The 24,172-nt window shown below is 34.1% G+C and overlaps 2 protein-coding genes across 3 annotated transcripts in view; one reads left to right on the top strand and one right to left on the bottom strand.

The window, feature by feature from the left end:
* The window catches only part of LOC129001294 (glutaminyl-peptide cyclotransferase-like), a 35,175-nt gene extending 31,432 nt beyond the window's left edge, over window positions 1-3,743 (bottom strand). For both annotated transcript variants that reach the window (XM_054428544.1, XM_054428543.1), the window contains exon 1: window positions 3,461-3,743. In XM_054428544.1, coding sequence (XP_054284519.1) covers window positions 3,461-3,658 — 198 coding nt within the window. In that variant the 5' untranslated portion in view covers window positions 3,659-3,743. The remainder of the gene's footprint in view (window positions 1-3,460) is intronic.
* Window positions 3,744-5,702: 1,959 nt separating this feature from the next.
* LOC128999764 (ubiquitin carboxyl-terminal hydrolase 22-like) overlaps window positions 5,703-24,172 on the top strand; it is a 53,831-nt gene continuing 35,361 nt past the window's right edge. The window contains exons 1-5 of the mRNA XM_054426429.1: window positions 5,703-5,993; window positions 9,935-10,067; window positions 17,502-17,717; window positions 23,197-23,369; window positions 23,804-23,940. Of these exons, the coding sequence (XP_054282404.1) occupies window positions 5,880-5,993; window positions 9,935-10,067; window positions 17,502-17,717; window positions 23,197-23,369; window positions 23,804-23,940 (773 nt within the window). The 5' untranslated portion in view covers window positions 5,703-5,879. The remainder of the gene's footprint in view (window positions 5,994-9,934; window positions 10,068-17,501; window positions 17,718-23,196; window positions 23,370-23,803; window positions 23,941-24,172) is intronic.

Below are 24,172 nucleotides of genomic sequence, written 5' to 3'. Positions count from 1 at the left end.
AAACAGAAACAAAATATATTTTATGAAAGTTAACAAAGCAAACAATAAAGCTTATGAATATAATTACCGCATATGGTAAGAAAATTTGTAGTTCCTTCCAGTTTTAGCTGTTCAAATTTTAAATTAAACTAAGGATAAAATAAAGAAACAACTAAATGAATACATATTTTTGTTAGTGTTAAATTTAAATCATAATGGTAAAATTAAATCTAATGTGATATTTATATCAAACCAAATATAATTTATATTTATTTATATTGGCCTAATCCGATAATATAGATCGCGGAACTGTACCCCTGTAGGCTATCTATAATGGAGAAATAATTGGAATAAATAAATACGGTAATCATTCATAAAATGTTCATTGTAAAACAATTACGGTAGAGAAATTCAACAGCTCAAATTTTAACATGAATATGATAGTATTGACAAAATTACAAACCTATGCAATATCATCATCAAACAGCAACAAATATCACCTAGGTACCTAATGTTGCCATATATATATATATATACACACAGAGTGTTTTTTTTCCTTGCTTCTTTATTTAATGTAAAAACTGCAATAGATAGAAATATGCTGTTTGCAGGAATCATCTATTGACGTAGGGGCCACAATTGTTGAGAATTCAATGAGCGCGTTCTGGGAACATGTACCGGTGCACCGGTGCAAAAAATGTGTCGTTCTGGGAGACTGGTGAGTTAACCTAGCAGACGGAGAGAGAAATTGTACGGTGCATAATACACCGGCGGCCTCTGATTGGTCAGTTTCTTTGACAACAGCTTGCAGCTACGGCAAGATGGCGGGTCCACCGAATAATGTTCATTAGTTTTTTAGGTTATGTTGCGTAATGAGTTAAAATTTACACAATGAGGGGGTTATATATATTACATAATAAATAATAATTTTCAAATAATTTATTCCGTGAGGGCAAGTCTGTTTGTTTTATTTAAATATTATAAATCAAATAGTAGGTGAATGTGTAGATTATAATCCGATGTGTACCGTAAACCGGTGACTAACCGTTCTGGGATACCAAGACTCTTGCCACGGTGAGTAAGTCACCGGTTAATCTGCACCGGTGCACCGGTACATGTTCCCAGAACACGCCCAATGTTAAGTTCCCTTTCACCCCCTTTCTGCCCCAACCTTTAATTTAACATTTTTAAATTGCAAGGTACCTCTTTTGACATAAAATGAGAGGGCGTGAAAAAAAAAAATAATGGCGTAACCTAGTGGTCTCTATGTCAATCCTATCAAAAGTTATAGCTGTTTAAAGTTTTAATGTTTTGCCCATTGTTAGAAAAACTTGTTTTTTTTTTAAACAGCTGTAGCTCGAAAGCAGTAAGAGCTAGGAAAGATTTGAAAGTTACATTTACATGGTCAGTAACTTAATTTGGTAATTATATCGACCTCCGGACCTCACGCGAAATTAAAAATTTCTTTTTTCAAAATAGTCGAAATTTCACGCTGTTTTCGAAAATGATTGTCGTTTTTTCGGAAACGTCCCGTTTTCCCGGAAAATGGGAAAAACGGGAAAAATATTTTTTTGCTCAAAACCCATGGTGTGGGTAGGCCTACTCAAATTATGCGGAATTTCCTCCTGAACAAAAATATGTAAATTTTATTACGATCGGACCGCTATTAAGTAAAATATCACCGAAAAACGGGAAAACGGGGAATTTTTTTTTGCTGAAAACCCATGTTGTGGGTACTCAAATTGTGCGGAATTTCATCCTGAACAAGAATATGTAGTTTTTATTACGATCGCTTTTAAGTAAAACATCACCGGACAGGTTAACTAACGCAACATAACCTAACCTAGGTTTAGATTAGGTTAGATTAGGTTGAGTTTTGTTAGGTTAGGTTAGGTTAAGTTTGGTTAGGTTAGGTTAGGTTAAGTTAGGTTAGGTTGAGTTTTGTTAGGTTGTTTGGTTAGGTTAGGTTAGGTTTTGTTGGGTTAGGTTAGGTTAGTTTACTATGATAGGTTAGTTTAGTTTAGGTTAGGTTAAGTTAGGTTAGGTTGGTTTAGGTTAGGTTGAGTTTTGTTAGGTTAGGTTAAGTTTGGTTAGGCTAGGTTAGGTTTGGTTGGGTTAGGTTAGTTTACTTACAATACTCATGTTATTGATAAACAAACCCAACCTAACCTAACTTACGAACTTAGGTTAGGATAGGTTAGGTTAGGTTATTTAGTTTAGGTTAAGTTTGGTTAGGTTAGTTTACTTACAATACTCATGTTATTGATAAACTTACCCAACCTAACCTAACTTACGAACTTAGGTTAGGTTGGGTTAGGATAGGTAAGTTTAGGTTAGGTTAGGTTAGTATTGTAAGTAAACTTACCTAAACTAACCTAACCAAACTTAACCTAACCTAAGTTCGTAAGTTAGGTTAGGTTGGGTAAGTTTATCAATAACATGAGTATTGTAAGTAAACTAACCTAACCCAACCAAACCTAACCTAACCAAACTTAACCTAACCTAACAAAACTCAACCTAACCTAAACCCACCTGACCTAACCTAACCAAACTTAACCTAACCTAACCTAACAAAACTCAACCTAACCTAATCTAAACCTAAGTTAGGTTATGTTGCATTAGTTAACCTGTCCGGTGATATTTTACTAAAAAGCGATCATAATAAAAACTACATATTCTTGTTCAGGATGAAATTCCGTACAATTTAAGTACCCACAACATGGGTTTTCATAAAAAAAATGTCCCCGTTTTCCCATTTTTCGGTGATATTTTATTTAATAGTGGTCCGATCGTAATAAAATTTACATATTTTTGTTCAGGAGGAAATTCCGCATAATTTGAGTACCTACACCATGGGTTTTGAGCAACAAAATATTTTTCCCGTCTTCCCATTTCCCGGGAAAACGGGACGTTTCCGAAAAAAACGACAATCATTTTTGGAAACAGCGTGAAATTTCGACCATTTTGAAAAAAGATGAGGTCCGGAGGTCGATATAATTACCCTTAAGTTAATTTCCTTCAAAACACCCTTAGGCCGTTTTCTGAAAATCGCACTCCTTCACCTTAAATTATCGCCCTGCTTCTACAATTTTTAAAATTTCTCGGATTTGTGACGTGTTTTTAATTAAACAAGCATTTTTTTAAAGGTGTGACTAGCTGGCATGCTTGTTCAATAAAAAAAACTTATAAAAAACGATAAATTTTACAAATTTTAGAAGTATAGGACGATTTTTAGATGATTCCCGCAAACTTCAAACAAAAACAACAACAAAAATTAAAATAAAGATATATTTACCTTACCGCCTCCCCTTAAGTCATTAGAAATTATGACTGTTATTCGTTTTAAAATAACACCTGTAATACTTACTTAGCAAATGCTCGGATTCGAGCAGCAGGTAAGTTACACTAGTATGAAAATAAATAAGCTAGTTTAAATAAACACCCTGTATATTGTAATAATGAGTTATTAAAGATAAGTTACCTTTTGTAAATGAAAGTCTACAGTAACAACTCCAGTTTGAAAGAAGTTGAAAAGATATAATATCAAAAATGCATTGAGTAATAACCCCATCACTGCCAACACATGAGACTTCGCCGTCTTGAACGGTACTGAGATAACGGGAGTTGTGTAAGATAAAATAGAACCGCTTTCTGAAGGACACTTTCGGTTTGCTTGCATTCACTTCCTTATTTCAAGTTTGAAGTTCACTAAGCTCAGCACTGAACTTTACAAAAGAAAGGTTATGTTGTTGTTGTTGTTGTTGTTATGTTGCTAACTAAAGTAACTAACTTGACGAAACACGAAACTGGAACTGGAACCGAAAAACCAAAAACTCCCAACTCCGGTGGGGCACACGGAAGATTTCTCAGGTGCCATTTGACGTCACTAACTGCTGCGTCTGAAGAAACAGACAATTTAATAATTTGTCTATTAATTAAACTGTCATAACATAACCAAACGTGCTGATTGTGAAAAAATCGAATGAAGATTTACTAATCTAAAAATAGTTTTGTTAATAAAATAAAATTATAAATGCCCGACACGCTATCCACTACACCACCGAGGCAGATGGCTCAAAACCGTATCGTTGCGGTAATGGTGTTCCCTTGGTTCCCTCAAAGTGACGTCAGCAGTTATTGACGTCAAACGGCACCTGAGAAATCTTCCGTGTGCCGTTTTGGAACACCTCTAGCATCTCACAAATGTTCCTCTTCCAGAAACTGGCGAGAACCTCTTGTGCGAAGGATTGGGGGATTGTGGGAGAGCCCCTCACGCCAATTTAAGACAATCTTTAAATTTATTTTATAATATTTTGGTTGGAAAAACTAACTTTAATTATATAATAACTAATAATTATAACTAACTTTTTAATTATATAATAATTTTTGAATTTGTAATTATAAAACTAATTTTAACTTAAATTTTTAATTATAAAATTAATTTAACATAATTTTTTTATTATAAAATTTAACTGTCATAACCTAACCTAACCAACCAAACTTGCTGATAATATAAAAAGATATAAGATAAAAATCGAATGAAGGGGTACTTATAATTTTTAATTATAAAATTAATTATAAAATTAAACTGTAAGGCCGCGGCTTGGAGTTAAAGGTGACCGTTGTTAAAGGCGGTAGTGAGTGAGCAGATTGAGCAGGAGCATACGTTGAATATTATTTGTTGCCGTTGCCTGCCGTTACCTAAGCAAGCAGAGCCAGAAATCCTCCTAGGAGCAGACAAACTAACAGATGACACTGGGACGGATAGCGCTGGGTTCACAACGATATGGTAGGCATTCGGTTAAATATCATGCTTGTTTTCTACCGGATGACAGACATCGACTTTTAGTATCGGCATCGGCTCTGGCTCACCGCACCGGCTGCCTCGGTGGAATAGTAAACTATTGCCTTGGTGCCTTCTACTGCAGCTGCTCAGCTCCTATCCTATGTCTGTCGTCAAACGGAATGTGGCCTTGACGATGGAAGGCCATAATTTTATTCACAATATTACAGTGAGAGTGAATGCAAATAAATAAGTACAACATAATATCTGAACCTGGCATAAAATTTGCCAATGAACATGTTTATTATCCAATTACAGTAAGGCTGATAACCAGCATGATGAATATATAAGAACTTAAATTACGGAGGAATTTTAAAATTAATATTCCAGTAACTTGCGCAATTAACGCCAGATAAATTACCACCCCCTTACTTTTAAAAGCGTTTAGATGACCTTTGCATATTTCCTCCATAATAATGCACTATGCACCATGAAACTGATCAAAAGGAACAATGTTGGAATAAATGAAATCAAATATTTTCCTCTCCTTTTAGGCTAGTGCTAGTAGTTTTTGTAATCTCTTGTCTTCTCTTTTCTGTCTGTCGGTGTTGGTTGGTTTGGTTTTTTTAAAGTTTATTTACAATCTGTTTTACATTAAACGATTAATAATTAAATACGATGACATTTTTATTAATAAAATAAAAATTGGAAAACATGAGTTAGCAGCTAAACTGGTTTGTTTACGTTTTGGTTGGTTGGTTGGCGCTATGGAAGCCAATCGATTTACGATATTCGATAGTAGTTGTTTTCATACTACGACGATCGATACTTAACCGTATGCCTACCATATCGTTGTGAACCCAGCGCTATCCCACTGGGACACTGACACTATGACAGACAGACAGACCAGGACCAGACAAGACACTACACTAGCAAAGCAAGTAGCACTAGCCCCAGGGCCTAGTTAGTTGTCACAGGCGAAATTTTAATATAATTTTGAGTTAAAGATATTTTTATGTTTTGTGCTTCTTATTAAGTTATTCTAATCAATTTTTAGTTGTGTTGAAAATTAACCTTTTAAAACATCTCTTGTTTAAGGATCATATACAAGAACATTATGGATGGTTGTAAACACTTGAATAATTTTAAGTTGGTTAAAGGAATACAACCTTACAAGACTATTCACTCATATTTCGTTGCTAGTACCTCAGCAGAAGCTCGAAAGACTAAGGTAACTAATTTTATTGTTATTTTTACCAACGAGTTATCTATTGTGAATGAAAATCACCCAAGGGCTTTAATGTTTAGGTTATGTAGGTGGATCAGGTGACCGGGCGGTGGCTGAGGTTATGTTTAACTAGTAGAGTAGGCTAATCGGTGGCTAACCGTGTTTAACTCTAACCGAAATGGTGGCATAATAATTAACTTGATACTTTAAACTGATATGGCTACCATACAAAGGTATTTATTTTAACCCAAGTATGAATGGAGATGAGTGGATTAACATGACCTAGGTCCAGCCTAAGTCACGTTTTAGATAATTTTTTTTTAACTAAGTCAATTATTGTGTTGTAAAATGACAAGGTAACTCGCTTATTTTCCTAAAAAAAATGTAGACTAGTGATGGGAACAACTGATTGAAAACAACCAATTCAATCGATTGTTGGAAAACAACCGTCGACTAGTCGGTTGTTCTCCCGGATATTATTGAAACTAGTCACTTTATACTCCCGGTCCTACGGCGACTGGAGCCAGTCAACCAATCGTTGGAATAACTGTAAACAGTCAAACGTCGACGATTGAAACTAAGTTAGTCGTAAGAACCACTGACTGTTGTTGAGCTTTCATTGTTGATATAGCTTTCCCAGTCAAGCTTAAAAAAGCTGTTAGTAAAAGGTCAAAAAATAAATTTAAGTGGTTCAATAATGATTTAGCTGTGTTAAAAGAAAAGTGTCTTTTGATGTATCACCGTTTTAAAACAACTGGGTGCATAGAGTATAGGGATAATTATAATAGGCTTAAGCGTGATTATAAAAAAGCAGTTAGAAAGGCAAAATTAGCCTATAATTCCAATAGAGTGCAAAATGCCTGTAATAAACCCAAGGAAACTTGGTCTATTGTAAATGAGGGCCTGAACAAAAATGAGAAACCAATAGCTGATCAAATGGTAACTATTTGAACTTAGATTGTTCAAAGTTTAATGACAATTTTATAAACTCCGTAAAAGCTACTGTCCTAAGTGTTCCTAAGTCAAATAAAGGTGTACAATTTTATCTGGATAAACTCCATATAAATGGGGTACAGAATAAGTTTACTTTTTCTAATGTGTCAGTTGAACATGAGTGCAATTAACTTGTTAAGCGATAGTCCTGTCTAGATGTATATTTTATTAATTCTTTAATTTTAAAACTTGCTGCACCATACATTGTAGAAGTGCTTTCATATTTGTTTAATTCGTGCATTGATGAGGGTGTTGTTCCACAATGTTTAAAGTTTGTAAAAGTGATACCTGTGTTTAAGAAAGGCTGTGTAAAGAAAAGTATGACAGCTACCGCCCTATATCAATTATCCCAGCTTTATATAAGGTTTTTGAGTTCTTGTTAAATGTTCAAGTCAAAACTTATTTTGAGGGTAATAAGTTATTTTCTGACATGCAGTATGGTTTTAGGGCGAAGAGAGGGACAAGTAATGCTATCATTAATTTTACGAAAGATTGTATATCTGGTTTAGATGCTAGAGAAATTGTGCGTGGACATTTCTATGACATGTCAAAAGCTTTTGACACCATAGACCATGATGTTATATTGAATAAGCTTTATTTTTATGGTTTTGACACTCTCTCTGTAAAATTGATACACTCATACTTGTCACAGCGATATCAGTCAGTCCTCTACAATGGCTGTTTTTCACGTTACCTGCCAGTCCCGACTGGTGTGCCACAATGGTCTATTTTAGGCCCTACTATCTTCATTATTTATGTAAATGACTTACCTGCTCTGTTAAATGATCATGTAACACCTTATATGTATGCAGATGACCTGGCCTTGCAAATTCAGTGTAAGGATAAAAATTTTGCTGATCAACTGTTTCTTAGTTCAAATAGGCTAATTGAAGATTGGGCTGCTGCAAATATGTTATGTTTAAATAAAGAGAAAACACAGAGTCTTGAATTTTGTCTTGGAAATGGTAATGATGAATTGTCTGTTGTAAAGTTTTTAGGTGTGTTTTTACAGTCTAATGTAAAATGGGACAATCACATAAGTTACCTGTGCAATAAAATTTCCAAAGCTACTTTTATTATTAGAAGACTTAAGTCAATTGTTAGTTTAGATGTTTTATCTGCTATATATTTTGCACATATACAGAGTCATTTGTCATATGGCATATTGACTTGGGGCTGTGCAAGGCCCCACTAGAAAAAACAGGCCATGCTGCAGCGCGGGTAGCGCAACACTACGTCACAGTGGTGGATAGTTGTACCTCTTACCATTATAATCTTACAAACAGCCAGCTTGTTTATTTACCTAAAACATATGGGAATGGTGATGGCAATGAATTTATCAATGAAATATATCCACTAGTGTGACGTCATGGATCCTGCAGCATGGCCTGCTTTTTCTAGTGGGGCCTTGGGCTGTGATAGTAACATAAGAAAGCTGTTATTGTTATAGAAGAGAGCATTAAGATTAATTTTAAATGTTAACCGTAGATCTCATTGTAAACCACTTTTTAGGAAATTTAAGATATTGACTGCTCCATCTTTGTATGTTTTTTTAATGTTTAGTATATATTTTAATTAATTTAGATCAGTTTAAAACTTATAGTTCTGTTCATAAACTATGGAACAAGACAAAAAAATCATTTAAGAATCAACCAATGTAATTTTCAAAGAACTATTAATTCAACTTTAGAGGTTAGTAAAAGAGTGTTTAACAGATTGCCTGAACATGTAAAAAATCTCAACTTAACTAATTTTAGAAGGTTTTTAAAACAGTTTTTGATAGATTTGTCCATGTACAAAGTTTCAGAATTTAATGAATACTGGGATTCTGCAGGTAGACTAAAATACTTGACTAAAATTTCATTTGTTTCATTTAGTATTGAATGAGTATTGTCTCTATGTGATAATTAAAAAAATTATTTTATTGACGATGCACCTATTTAAGGTTACAATGTGTAATCATGTAAATGTTTTGTGCAAATAAAGATTGATTTGATTTGAGACTGACTGGTGAATGAAAACGGTTGTAGAAAAACTTGTACTGTACACAAATTGTGAACAGTGTTTAATCCTGAGGTATTGGCCTAATTAAAATAATGTAATTGTATGTTTTATGTCTTTAAAAATTTTAAATTTCCAAGTCACTGTTTTTCAAGTACTCATGATTTAGTTTTAAATGACTAATACAGTTACATATCTGCTCAATTTGAGGTGGGAAAGTGGTCTGGGAGTTCTCTATATAAAAATAATTTTGGATTATCTTTGATAAAAAATTTTATTATAATTTACTTTCTTTAGGCTATTGAAATAATTTAAATGTTGTTGCTGAATAAAACATTACATAGCATTTGTTTTACACTTCCTTACAGTTTATACAGCCATGCCTCCAGGAGTGATTTATAAAATGGGTTTACGTATCTCATGTCGTAAATCCTACTTTAGTGTATCCTTGTGTATTAAATTTTATATTTGTGTATCCTTGTGTATATTTGTGTATATTTTGTGTGTATTGACGACAACATTGTGTGAAAATAATTTTATGTAAGACGACAAAAGCCTTGAAAATAAAACAACTGTTTCTAAATTAGTTGCCTGAGACTAAACTAGGATGGACGAACCAAAATGCAGAACCCTGTTTTAGGCTATATTGTTTCCAATAGGTTGTAGTTTCAACTTCTTAATTACAGTAGGCCTACTTGAAATCAAGCTCTGGTCTTGAATAAACTCATATTCAGCAAGGCTAAATTCCTAGTTAGAAATATTAAAACTTCCATGCAAATTTGGTTCTGTCTATGCTAAAAGTTCCAGTAGCGGTAAGTATACTTCGGATCAGTTTTAGAGACTAAAAATAAATTTGAATTCATCTTTGTTTTTTCTTTGGTTGCCATTTTTTAATATAAAATATTTAATTTGAGTTTTGTATTCACTTAACAATTGTGTCTTTGTTGCAGGCACTGCATTGTTATTGTTACACTTGTAAGAAGATTGAGCGAAGACTTCATTCTTGTCTTCACTGTATATACATAGGATGTTACAGTAGTGGTCATATTCAAGATCATTCCAAAACTAAGAAACACTTTCTTGGTTAGTTTCCTAAAGTTAAGTAGCTTTTACCCCCGCCGCAGCAAACCTGCAGACTAAGCAAATTTCCATTTGCCTGATTAGATTTTAACTAAAATATCTCCTTTAAAAATCATTTTTATTCCCTATTTAAATAAAATTAGTTTAACGACTACCGGTACTTGATATTGAGTACTTATTCCTATCCACCGCAGCTTATTGTATGTGTAGGTATCTAAGAAAGTGTTTAAAATATTTAGAAACCCATTGGGATTCCAAAGCAAGAATTGTAAAATATAGTTTTTACAATATTTTAACTAAGGAAACAATTTTTATTCATATAACAGAATAGTCACTCGCATACATTATTACATTAGTACATTATTATTATTTATAAATACTTACAAGGAATAAGCCAACTGGATAAAAATGTATTTTTCTTACAGACACATCAATAAAAATTTTGAATGCCAATTTAGCCATAGATTGTTATTACCTATATAAGGTAATATCTTTTTATTATTAACAATCAATTTGAAGTAATGTTTGAGGTGTCATTTAGCCAGAATATTTAAATGATAACAAAAAGTAACCATAGCTACTATTCCAAAATAGATTACTGTAACTTTTTTTTGTAACTTAAATAATTAATTAGTCCCACCCCCAACCGTTGACTATACAAACTAAACATTTCATCACCGTGTTAAAGTTGTCTTCAGTTTCTCAATAAAAATCGTCATACAGTAGTTAATGTGACCTACTGACAGATTTTGCATTGCGCTAATCTAAATTACTAACTTGTGTCAAATACACCAATCTTTTTACCAACTATTGGCATGACTTATTGTTATAGCATTGACGTTGTAGCAACTGTTATTACCCATTTATTTTGTTAGCAACTAACATTAGGTAGTACAGTAGTAGCCTCCCTCTTAACCGACCCTAATGGGACCGGACCTATAGTCCGGTTGCCAAGCCCAAAACCCAAAAATTTTGGATTAAGTTTTATTTATTTATGGATAGTTACTAGGACATATACAGCTTCAAGAAAATGCATGATGACATTCTGTCACCTTTGGGCAATTCGAGTTTTCGCCGCCATCTTGAATTTTTCCAAATATTTTTGTATTATTTATATATATGTAATATAGGGTTGTTGTATATCATTTTATATGTTTTTATGTACGCTGAGTTCAATGGAAGCACTCGAAAGTATCTAGAAATAAATCATTTCTTATAAACCGCCGCCATCTTGAATTTTTCAAAATATTTTTGGATTATTTTTATATTTGTATTATAGGGTTGTTGTATATCATTTTATATGTTTTTATGTACGCTGAGTTCAATGGGAGCACTAAAAAGTATCTAGAAATAGTCATTTCTTAGAAACCACCGCCATTTTGAATTTTTCCAAATATTTTAGGATTATTTTTATGTTTGTATTATAGGTTTGTTGTATATCATTTTATATGTTTTTATGTACGCTGAGTTCAATGGAAGCACTAAAAAGTATCTAGAAATATGCATTTCTTAGAAGTCCTTACCATATAAAAAAGAATAATATAAAAACAAAACTAAATATAATTGGTATTTTGTAATATATAGGTGTTGTGTTGTGAATAATTATTTTTAAACAACGCCATTTTTTATCGTACAAAAAAGTGAATATCTAAAGTAAACAATGTAATAGGTGAAATTCTGATATTAATTACATATTGGTATAAAAAAAAAACATTTATGACTAAGAACAAACAAACATTGTCCAAACAGAGATCAGTCTGCCACTGGTTCTTCAACAGGGTGTCTTCTTCCCAGTCTACTTCTAATTCGGCAACACGTGTCAAATCATTGGAACAGGAACTGTTTGAGCATGTACAGAACATGGTGCATGGTAGGCTGGCACTATTGCAACTACACCGATTGCTGTTGCATGGCAATACGTTTCTGCAAGAGCACTTAACCAACTTCAAAATTTCCGGTGGAGCAACTAAAATATTTTCCGGGATAGTTGTGGGTAGGAGGCATCTTGAGTTTTCATCCTTGTAAAAACCGTGAAGCAGTGGATCTAAATCTGGTGGGTCAGAGTCCATTGAATGCCTCCAAATACAGGTTTGAAGGTGTGCTCTCTTAAGTTTTTCTTCAAACGCTGAATTTGTTAGTGGTAGTGTGCACAGTTTTGGCAGTTGAGTTGTTGCACTTCGAACTTTGTCAGCCCACAGTTTGACACGAGCCTTAGAAGTTGTGTAACAATTAGATACACCGTAACATGCAGACATAAACCTCGATGCTTGCAGCTTTATGTCACAAAAATCAGCATGCATATCTCCAACCAATGATAAAGTAGTGTCCACTTTTCAAAACCTTATTGGCTTTAATCTTCCCGATTCCATAGCACATTGCACTTGTATCACATCCAGTGATAGCATGAGCTGCAAGCAAATCAGGTACTATTTTGTTCTGTTTGACGAAAGATGCTCCAATGTCAATTCTTGAGCGACCCTGGACAGGTGATTCCATCAGAATAGTTGCTGAAATGGTAATAAGATTGTAGAAGTAAAGGAGGAGAATAAAAAAGTCTGTGTCATCTGATACAACAACGATCTGCTTGTCTTCATTATTAGCAGCTAATATAGCTTGTTGTACAATAATCGTATCAGCTTCTTCGTGAGAATTTCGAAGATCGTGCCTTAGTTGTAGTTCTCCGTGATAAATCTGGTAGGGTTCTTCTTGAAGACCTGTTACAATAAGCCTATGTTTGGTAGTATTGTCACTGTTGAAAGATTCGTCTCTAATAATACTACTGCAAATCAGTTCAATTAATCTTTTTTTGTTTTCATTTGAGCCCAAAATATCCTTACGTGGAGGCAGAGATGTTGTATATGTTAGTGCATTAACTCTTGTCACTCCTGTAGATCTACCGGATCATCCTTGGTACTATTTATATTGCCTGTACCGATCAAAAATCAGGTTCACATTTCCGTGCTGCAAATGTTTGCTTAGGGATTTTTAAATGAACTAATTAAGTCCTGTACACTTCCCTTTTCTGGCCACTGCACACACCATAGAAGTGCAGATCCATCGATCACAATAAGTGTGTTTTCAATGCACGTCTTACTTGTCGAGGAAGAAATCTGGAGAAGTTTCTTTAGAGTAGATTTAGCTTTGCAGATCCTCATTTCTCCAGAATCTGTAAACATTGACGTGGGCAAAGGTGACAGTTCGTGAGACAGAACGTGACTTACATCTACTTGTCTTGAGCTTGCCTGAAGTCCTATAACTCGGGAGTAAATTATACCTGTATCAAAAACCTTAACACTGCCAATGTTTACGTGTTTCTTTGATGTAGACCCAAGCACAACTATTATTTTCACTGGCAAATGGAAACTTGCTGGCCAACCGTCTTGAAATATTTTTAATTGCTGAGCACCAATGCTCACTGCGTCATGCACGTTAACATAGGTAATATATATTCAAAATGGCGGCGGTTTCTAAGAAAAGATTATATCTAGATACTTTTTAGTGCTTCCATTGAACTCAGTGTACTTAAAAACATATAAAATTATATACAACAACCCTATATTACAAATATAAAAATAATTCTAAAACATTTGGAAAAATTTAAGATGGCGGTCGTTTTTAAGAAATGACTATTTCTAGATACTGTTTAGTGCTTCCATTGAACTCAGCGTCCATAAAAACATATACAATGATATACAACAACCCTATAATACAAATATAAAAATAATCCAAAAATATTTTGAAAAATTCAAGATGGCGGCGGTTTTTAAGAAATTACTATTTCTAGATACTTTTTAGTGCTCCCATTGAACTCAGCGTATATAAAAACATATAAAATGATATACAACAACCCTATATTACATATATATAAATAATACAAAAATATTTGGAAAAATTCAAGATGGCGGCCAAATCTCGAATTGCCCAAAGGTGACAGGGTGTCATCATGGATTTTCTTGAAGCTGTACATGTCCTAGTAATTATCCATTAATAAAAAAAACTTAATCCAAAATCTTTGGGTTAGCCAAAAATATAGGGTTTGGCAACCGGACTACTAGGTCGGATAACTCAAAAGGTCGTCGTGATTTAGCCTCCGGATAACCAATATTTCAATAAAGTGGTTTAAATACCTGCATAAAAGTTATCCAAATGTTGCTCACGGCAACCGGTTTCAATCCACAATAGGGATCTTCATCAGGCCGATCAGGATGTCAAAACATTTTTTCTCTTCTTGCGAAGGTCGTCAAAAGGCGTAAAAAACATGCACACATAGTCACAAACACAAAACACGGACATTTAACACTGAAGCCACGGCCGAAATTATTGCGACGACTCATCCCCGGCGAAGGTATAGTCTAGACTACCGGTGGTCAGTGGAATCCTGTCGTCCAATCCTTATCAGCTGTTTCATTGAGGTCTACCCACCCCCTACATCCATACCCTTCAATACCTTGATTGTAGTGTCATAAATATAATTAGATGAAAATGACAGCTTGTCGTTCAGGACGTTTTGATGATCCGATTTTACAGCTTTATATATTTCAAATTCTTCTAATGTGCTTGTCTGAGATCTGTCTTTTGAAGAGTGTAAAATATGCATATTTCTGTGTATATCTGAATAATTATGGTTATTTGAAACGAGGTGGTCAGCAAAAGCAGATGTCTGGGTCATGGTTTTCTTGGGCAAATGTTCCTTGAATCTCTTTTTAAAGGAGCGAGAAGTCTGACCGATATAGTACTTTTCACAATCAGTACATGAAAGACGGTAAACTCCAGTTTTCTCATATTCTGGAGTTGAAGTCAGGGGTCGCTCTTCCAATAAAGTTCCAAGACTGTTAGTAGTCCTGAACGAAACTGTGATATTATCTTTGGCTAAAAGGTTCTTAAATTTATTGCTTAGAAAATAACCATATTTAGCTGATAAGAATGTTTTGTGAGCTTTTGTTTAGTTTCCATTCGAGTTTTTATTTCTATGTTTGTAAATCAGATTATCAATAATTGAGCTTCTGTACCCATTAGAGATGGCTATATATTTTAATATGTTAACTTAATCTTCATAGTCACTCTGATTCATGGGGACTGTTAATAACCTGTGGACAAAACTATTGTATGCTGCTAATTTTTGTGTGTGAGGATGGTGTGATTCAGCATGGATTGTTTGGTCGGTGTAAGTAGGTTTTCAGTATATTTTAAATTGTAAGGTACCATTGTTTTTTGTTATGGTGAGGTCCAGAAAATTTAATCTACTGTTTTCCTCCTTCTCTAATGTAAAGCTGATGTTTTTATGCATGCTACATAAATATGTGTTAAGCATACATAATTGCCTGTCATTACCGTTAAATAAAACTATGGTATCATCCACATAGCTGTAATAAAACAGGATTTTATTTCTGAGCCGGTTCACTCCTGAAAACAAATATTTATTTTCAACCACTATCCTCAAGCAAAATTATTTCCGATTTCAAAATGAATTCTACATGCAGAAAGATGGGCTAGCTATGGGCTCCCCCCTCTCTGGAATATTGGCTGAAATGTTCTTAAACCATCTTGAAATAAATATTTGTTTTCAGAAGTGAACCGTTAGAAAGCGGCGGTTAAACCGAACTGCTCTCAAAGCAAGGTCGGTTAAAACAAACTGTATTATTTTACGATTGAAGGCAGAAAATCCGGTTAATACGAGGTCGGTTAAGATGGGGTCTACTGTAAATGGAAATCTAGACTCTAGTGCATTTTGTGACTGGCTCACACAACTACAGTAGACTTCCTCTTATCCGGACACCTTTTAACCAGACAACTTGACTTTGTTACTGGTTATACAAAATTTCTGTAAATAATTTCAATATATTTATAGCTATTTACATTACAAGTGTAGTAAGAGCGTTTTTACATCACGCAAGTGAATGTTGTGCAACGAGCGGAAGCGAGTTGCATAATTCACCTAAATGATGTAAACACGCTCTTGCGTAACGTGTAACGTACAAGATTTTACCTGACCCGACAATATACATGGGTTTATGTACAATATTTTCCATTATCCATTTCACTCATCTTCTAACAGTATTGTTCTTTTACAAACAAAAGCTAGGTTAGGAAAATACTTTAAAGCATAACAATAACATTCAAGCGCACAGCTGATTTCTAGCGTTGAACGTCGTTGGCTCCATAGAGGTATATTTTTTAAGTTAAGCACTCAATGTTATTTAAATGGGTTTCTTTACATCACCGAGTGAGTTTTTGATACTTTACATCACTCGAGAAGTAAGGAAGTTGCATACATCACGCTTGGGATAGGGAAGTTTAACATGGCGGGTTAGGTAAAATAACTTAACTCACTATCTGTTATCTTCTCATAGGCTTTTAACTGATAGGGTAGACATCCATCTATATGGACCAGCTGTCCCCTTTTTTTCATTAAAAAAGAACATAGTTGTGTGAGCCAGTCACAGAATGCACTAGTTTATAAAATTCTATTTTATACCCTATTTTTTGTTACTGACAAAGTTGATGGGTCATAACAGTTGCTTTAGCTCACAATTCCATTGGCTTGACTTGGTAAAAAATGTGATGTACTTAACAGAAATTAGTAATTTAGATCAGCACAATCTGTCAGTGGCTCACATAAACCACGACGATTTTGATAAAAAAACTGGCCACAACTTTAACTTGGGGATAAAACTGGCCACAACTTTAACTTGGGGATGGGGGTACAAACCAAGCAGTTAAAAAAAATCATGATATTCACAAGAAATTGAACTGAGTGTGGATTTACAATGCAAGGGATGATAAGAACTAATAAGAGTTATCTGTTGCAAACAACCTTCCTGGCTACTATTAGGTCCATAGTATAATCTTCAACACATACCAATCTTCAACACATTCCCTCCTATCTATTCTATCAGTCACAGTGAAATATTCTAATGTTTAGTTGTTTAGTTTATAGTGTAGGGCCTAAAGTTTTGAGTTTGTTGTGCCAAGTTAGACTTTCTTATTCAGGCAAGCCTGCTATCCTCACAAATCTTTTAAACCTAGACCCTTGTGCTTTATGTTACATCCTTAATTGATTGCAAAGAGTCACAATATACTCTTGTTAATACTTCCTGCTTCAATCTAACTTGGTTCATACATTTATACCAACAGAAGAATGAGTTTGTCATTCAGACCAATATGGCCATAGTAGTAAAAATTGCGAGCTTTTTACCATAAAACTAGTTCTTTAATTATTTGCCCGATCCTGTTAGCATGAAAAGCCACAGCTTGCTGAACCTACCTAGGAGTAGAATATATTAGTAGGCTATGGGTGTGTTGATATTTATTGGCACTCAAATTTTCTTCCTAGTTGTGAAAAGTTATCTTCCTAGTTCTCTTTCTATTCTCAAAGGTTTAATACTTATGAGATTAGAGTTTGTAAATCAATATACATATCAATGAAATATATTTCAGCGGTGGACCTTGCATACGGTAATGTCCTCTGCTTCCAATGTGGCGACTACATTTACGACTCGGTGCTGGCAGAGGTTGCCGAGGCTAACGTGACAATGGCAGCCGTCAGTCTGGGTATGTCCTCAGTGTATTCCACATGGTCACCCACTCCACGTGAGGTTCAGCTAATGCAAGGAAACCCTCGTGTGCTGACTATACTGAAAGACTCTACATTAGGTGAGCTGTACATCAAACCATCAACTAACAAACTACTAATTTTTTATAATTTTTGATATCTGTTTAAGTTGTAACAGTTAGTTTTAATAAATTAAAAATACATAAAGTCAATAAAATATGATATGTCCAGACAATGGTACTTTCCTTTAATCTTTCATAGAATTTGGGACTGCTTCACGTAAGGTCAAGTGGGGTAATTGTGCGCCCGGAGAAAGCGGACTTCCAGCTAATAATACATTTGTTTATTTATACAAAAATTTGAAAACTTAGCCATTGTTATTTCAAACTATGATCTTTAAAATTATAATCACTAAAAAATTCTCTTGCTATGATTACTATGAGTTTAGACGTGTTTAAGAACCTCTTACGTTTTTACTCAAAACACAAGTGCCGCTCGGAAAACAATTCAACACTGACAATTCAAAAATAACCTTTTTATAGCCCTAAAAGTCAATTTTGGGGAGTTAGGAGGGGAGGACGTACACTTACCCTGTGTGAAAACTTATTCGGGGCAAGTGTACTTTTTCCCATGGGGCAAGTGTACACGTCAATAACTAATAAATTACCGGTATCTAAAAATAAAGAAAACTTGGTTATCTCTTGCTTGTACAAGAAAAAACTTGCACTTTGTAAATTTAGCTTTTTAAGGTTTAATATAGGAAAATTTAGGGCTAATGTCAAATACATTAAAAAATATTAAGGTTTTAAGCTACATCATCGAGCGGAGGTTTACGAAGAAACTCTTAACTACTAGTTTAAGATATTTAAATGATTAAAACCCCAAAATAAAGGTCATTTTCTGCTCTTTGAGACTTAGCAATTGTTAATTCAATGGAATTGTGGAATCATAAGGTTTTAATTTCTCTTTAGAATTTCTAATAAAGCTGGAGTTTTTGTTTTCCCTTGCGGAGGTTTACAAAAAAGTTTATAACTCCTGAACCGATTGAGATATTTTGATAGATAAAAAATCAAAAGAAAGGTAATGTTCCCCTCTATAGTAGTCCCAACATCAAGTAATACTAGGTGAAACCCGTCGAAATCGACGGTTACTTTCAAGGCTTACGTTAATTCATCCAACTGCGATAAATTGGGTGAAAATACATATTTTGAGCATTTAGCATTGTTTAAAGAGTAATAAGTATAAAAACATTAATGATTTTAATCGCGTTAGTTGCCAAATTTGGTTGATCATTCAATGATTAAAATATTTCCCATACCGTAAGTCATCGGAGTTATTATTAGTATGTTATATGATATCTCTTCCTTTGGAAGAACCTTTAAATAGTATTAATATTGTATTGGTGGGTCTTTTGTAGCTAAACACTTCTGTTATTTCATCAGTGTAATATGATTTTATTTGAAAAGAAAATATTTTTTGGAAAGACATATTCTAACTTCAAAGGGAGGTATATCCGTTACAGTGTAAGTTTGATTTTTCCTTCGTCACGTCGCTTCAGTTCATATCGTACTTCTGTACCAATGAATGAACCCTCTAGCATAGTTTTGAGAAATTGATTGTGGGGTTACTGTTAAAGCTGGAATTCCTTGTCATGGGGGATGTCAGTTAGTTGTATCAGCCTTATCAACAACATATAGTTGTCAATCTAATCTCTACGGAATGTTAAGTGTAGTGGAATACTTGAAGTGAAGTTGGCTTTAATTCTTGAACTGTTAGGGGCCTCCTAGTCCATATGGTCTTGGCGGCTTCATTGGCAACAAATAATGCAAATGACATAGCAATGGGACATTTCCAAAAAGCAAAAATACTGTAAATTGGCTGTTACGTATATATTGACGTTTACATATTGTTAATCAACGTATCTTATAAAGGATTATGTGATCTTATTTAAAAGGAATATGACCTTTCTGTCATGACAGTAGCTGCTTAAATCGTATTTTCTCTTTGTACCATATTTTACAGCCAAAATGTAGTGTTATTTTCAATAATGTTACCAACCCAGTATGCCAAAGTCCGTAATATAGGCAGGTGCAAATAATTTGTCAAGATGGATACCATTTTAGGCAAGGTTTCTATGTTTGGATTTTGTTAGATACGATAAGAGCAGATATTTCTACATAAATATTTGATATGAGTAGAATAATATGATAAAATGTAGGCAAAAGTGGTGAAAAAGGAAGATATCAACCCGTACAATAGATATAAGATAGTTTCTATAAGAAATAATTTAAGAATTGCTGTGATAAAAGGATTTTCCACTGATTTCGTAATGGAACGTTAGCCTATATTGCAAAACATGACATGATAAAGAGGAAAATCAATTTTAAAATCATAAAATAACCTTTCAAATACTTGATTTGGTAGAATTCAGTAACTCCCAATAAATATTAAGGAACGCGGCAGCGTTCCGCCCCGCCAAGTCTCCCAGCGGTACACAGCTGCTGCAGTGTATATATACATGACGTGACAAAGTGGCTTTTTTACTCGTCTATAGCTCCGAAGAAACAAAAGCTATTAAAATAATTATTCATCTACTGGATAGGGGCACTCATTCTCAACAAAATTTATAAAAAGAATTTAAAAAATGGTTGTGTTTGAGCCAGAAAAACTAGTTTGAAAATTCACAAATTTTCTGTGTTCTCCTTCTTCTCCTTAAATGTTGACGGACCTACAGCCCAAACCACTGGCTCAATTTTAATGGTTTTTATGTTGTTTGAAAGCCCTTAACGTGTAGATGTGCCTTTTGAGGGTCTCAAGTCGGTGCGTTGACCCATAAACCCTTGGCAAGCCCTCAAAGTACGATTTTGGCCCATTTAAATAACATGGGATTAAAATAAAAACAAAAGAAGGACCAGCTGCTATTAAATCTCATTTAATTTAAATGTTAGAGAAATTCATAGGAACAGCTGAAAATTATTTTAAAACTTTTATAAAGTATTTTTTTCAGGTATACCGAATGATTTGAACTACTTGCTATATAAAATTACTTAGAGCAGTGATATTCCCCGATACTTTCAATTGAAAAATGCAGTGTACCGATGGTACACTGGTACAGCAGCTCGTCATTTTTAACAGTTTAATACTACTTATTAAAACATATGAAACCTAGGAACTTGAAACTTAGTACTAGTACTAAGGTCTGTTTTATGTTTTGATACACTAAAACAAATAAAACAATCGGGAAAATCACTCTACGTATGTTAAACAAGCAATTAAAAATATGTAAATTTAGGATGGATGAGTTTTTCAATATTTGTTTTGTTTATGCTATTTCTAACAAACTTAATCTGTTTGATTACATTTTTACTTCTCTAATAAGGGCTCAATTTACACTAGTCTTTAGATGTACGGGTTTAATTATCAGAACACTTATGTAACACCAACGCATTTCATGTTGTTCAAGATGACCATTGATGAAATTTGAAACTGAGTTTAAGCCCAGGGGGTTTGTTAAATAGTAATTTTGGTACGTGTGTCAACAAGTTTTTAATCGGTTTAAAGCAGATAAGACCAAAAATGTAGAATTTAGTTCTACACAAACAATATTATTGAAATTAAATGAGATGTAGTTGTGCCGTGGTCTATATATCAGAGAAAGGAGGATTTTTATTTTAACTGTTAATTTTCTACAAAAATAAATAAAATCTAACAAAAAAACCACTAAGTGGTAACACTTTCCCCGCCAAGTCAGCAATCCAAAAAAGATAATAAATCATTACTTTTTCTGCCAAGAAAAACAATGTAATGTATGTAAGTTTGGCAACTTGGCGGCAGACTTTTGCTCGATCACTTTAAAAAATACCATAAAACTAGTTTCATTGAGCAAGTATCTCTCCCATTAGTACATTGCTAGGTGAGAGCTTATTTTACAAAATTTGACCTTATTTGTGCCACATTTCATAAACTCGTAATAGTGATGGTTTTATATTTACTGATTACCTCAAAATTATTATACTTAGTTGGACTAATTAATTAGAGAAGTTGATTTGTGAAATTATCCACGAACGTAACTTCAATGAAAAAAACCAAGCAAAAGTCTGCCGCCAAGTTGCCAAACTTACATACATTACATTGTTTTTCTTGGCGGAAAAAGTAATGATTTATTATCTTTTTTGGATTGCTGACTTGGCGGGGAAAGTGTTACCACTTAGTGGTTTTTTTGTTAGATATGTTGTTTGAAATACAATTTGAAAAAATGAACAGCTGTTTTATTAAAAAGTATTATTCACATGGCCATAATGTAAACAACTCTGTGGATGGATCTTTAAAGGCTTCTAAGGCAGAGCTCTAAGGGATTTTGCTTAGTTTTATTTTTGATAACTCATCTACAGACCAAGACCTTTCTTTGGACACCTCTACCAAGTTTCTATGCCCAGCCATTCTCTCAAATCAGTAGGGGCAATGTTTCCAATTAAATATTTAAATTCCCCCATGTTAATCTTATGGGAGAAAATCAAATTTTGATGGCCGGTGGGGTAAAGCCCGAGGATTTTTATTACAGGAATTGGTGAAAGGGGGCGTCTACACAAAAAATACTTTATTTTGACACATCGTTTGTAAAAATCCTTCCATTATTAACGGAGGAGTAGTGTTTCGTAGGAATCGCCTTCACGTATTATATATAAGGATGCAGTGGAAAGCTACAATAAGGGGGGGGGGGGTGTACACATGCCCCATATCAGGGGGGGGGGAGTGTGACACACCCCAAACATAATTTTTTTTAATTCTCAAAAACACAAAATTCACACTTTTAACAAAATAAAAAAACTACATAACGTATACAAAACATTCCAAAGAATAAGCGCAGCGAATTTGATTTTTATTGCACTTACGGGCATATTTTAATATTTGGTTAAAGTTGTACTATGTGATTTAGAGCATACACTTACCCCACTTGACCTTACTTCTATTTTGTTGTTTTTGAAATTCAATTTTGTTTTTTGTTTACATTTCATATGAAAGTACTTAAACCCTTTTGGAAAAGTGGTCCAAACTTGTAAAATTTGCTAGATTGACCTGTGCTCTTTAATACTGTGTAGTATGATTCTTTTGTAATGAAAAATATATCAGAACAGGTAACACAAACAACTTACTCAATGAAACATTGAATTGTAAAGTCTTGACAATATCATCAGTTGCATTTAAAAAATATAATAATATAAAGAAAGAGCTATCCACTTTACTTGGAAAGTCACCTTTAACTTAGGTAACTCTTGTAAAGTAATTTACTTTACTTAGAAATCAGTAGTGGTCATGGAAAAAAACTTATTTTTCGTTAAGAAGCACTTCTGAAAAATTCTGGGCTTTGGTTCTAGATTGATAACCCTTTACACAATCCAAGATTGGCTGCTATACAGACCTTTCAATGGGAAACAGTATTAAACTGATCATGACTTGTGAAAGAAAACACTATTAATATTAATGTTACACTATCTGTAAAAACTACCCAAATAATCTGTAAATTGTTTGTGACATTTGTACTTTTCTCAATAATAATGAATTTTGTTTCCGGTGTTGCAGGTCTCCGAGGCCTGTTGAACCTAGGCAACACATGTTTCATGAACTGCATCATGCAGGCGTTGACACACACTCCGCTACTGAGGGACTACTTCCTGAGTGACAGACACGTGTGCCAACTGCAGGACACTCCCGGACACTGTCTGGTCTGCGAAATATCATCCTTGTTTCAAGAGGTAGGCCAAGTCACTGCTTTTCAGGTTCGGACGTACAATGAAGATACTTTTTCCATAGGAACGGTGTCTGTTTTATCTGTTTTATACGTTTATCATTATAAATAGATGGATACTGTTATGAATTTAAGATAAATGAACAAGTTAAGAAAAAAAATAGTAATATTTTCATCATTTTGTGTATTTATATAATTTATATTAGAATGAATTGGGCTAGTTTGTTAATCCAAAGGCAGCGACAGAAATAGAAATAAACTGGACTGGAAACAAAAAGTAGTTGGACTCAAGGAAGCAACAGGCATGAATAGTCAGGGCAGTATTTGTTTCTATCTTGTTGGCTTTTCAGAATAAAATATTTAAATGAATCTAATTGAGTATTATTTGTAACAGATACCATTTGATTAGGAAACATTATGAGTTCCCAATGTATGTTACAGTTCTACTCAGGGCGTAAACCACCGTTGGTGCTGTCAAGGCTACTGCACTTGATATGGACACATGCTCGACACTTGGCTGGTTATGAACAACAAGACGCACATGAGTTCTTCATCGCCACTTTGGATCTACTTCACAGGTATAAGCTTGCATCAAACTAGATCAAAATGTGTATGGCAAGAAATAAACAGCATTTCTAAGTATCTAGATTCCCAAGTGTAAATTATTAAGGAGTCATTGAAACCTCAAGAGGTTTTTGACCGCAAAAATTCACCTCCTCTCTCTTCTTTCTCCTCTTCCCCCCTTTTAGCGAATATCCCTATAGGGAAGTAGCTATTACCGTAGGTGGCATGGTAAGACCTAGGCCCGGG

Source organism: Macrosteles quadrilineatus, unplaced genomic scaffold (assembly GCF_028750875.1).
Source record: "Macrosteles quadrilineatus isolate MER2022 unplaced genomic scaffold, UCM_ALF_1.0 Scaffold_8__2_contigs__length_117827958, whole genome shotgun sequence".
Taxonomy (NCBI): Eukaryota; Metazoa; Arthropoda; class Insecta; order Hemiptera; family Cicadellidae; genus Macrosteles; species Macrosteles quadrilineatus.
The sequence above is the reverse complement of the archived record's forward strand: the minus strand, read 5'-3'. Positions and strand labels throughout refer to the sequence as shown.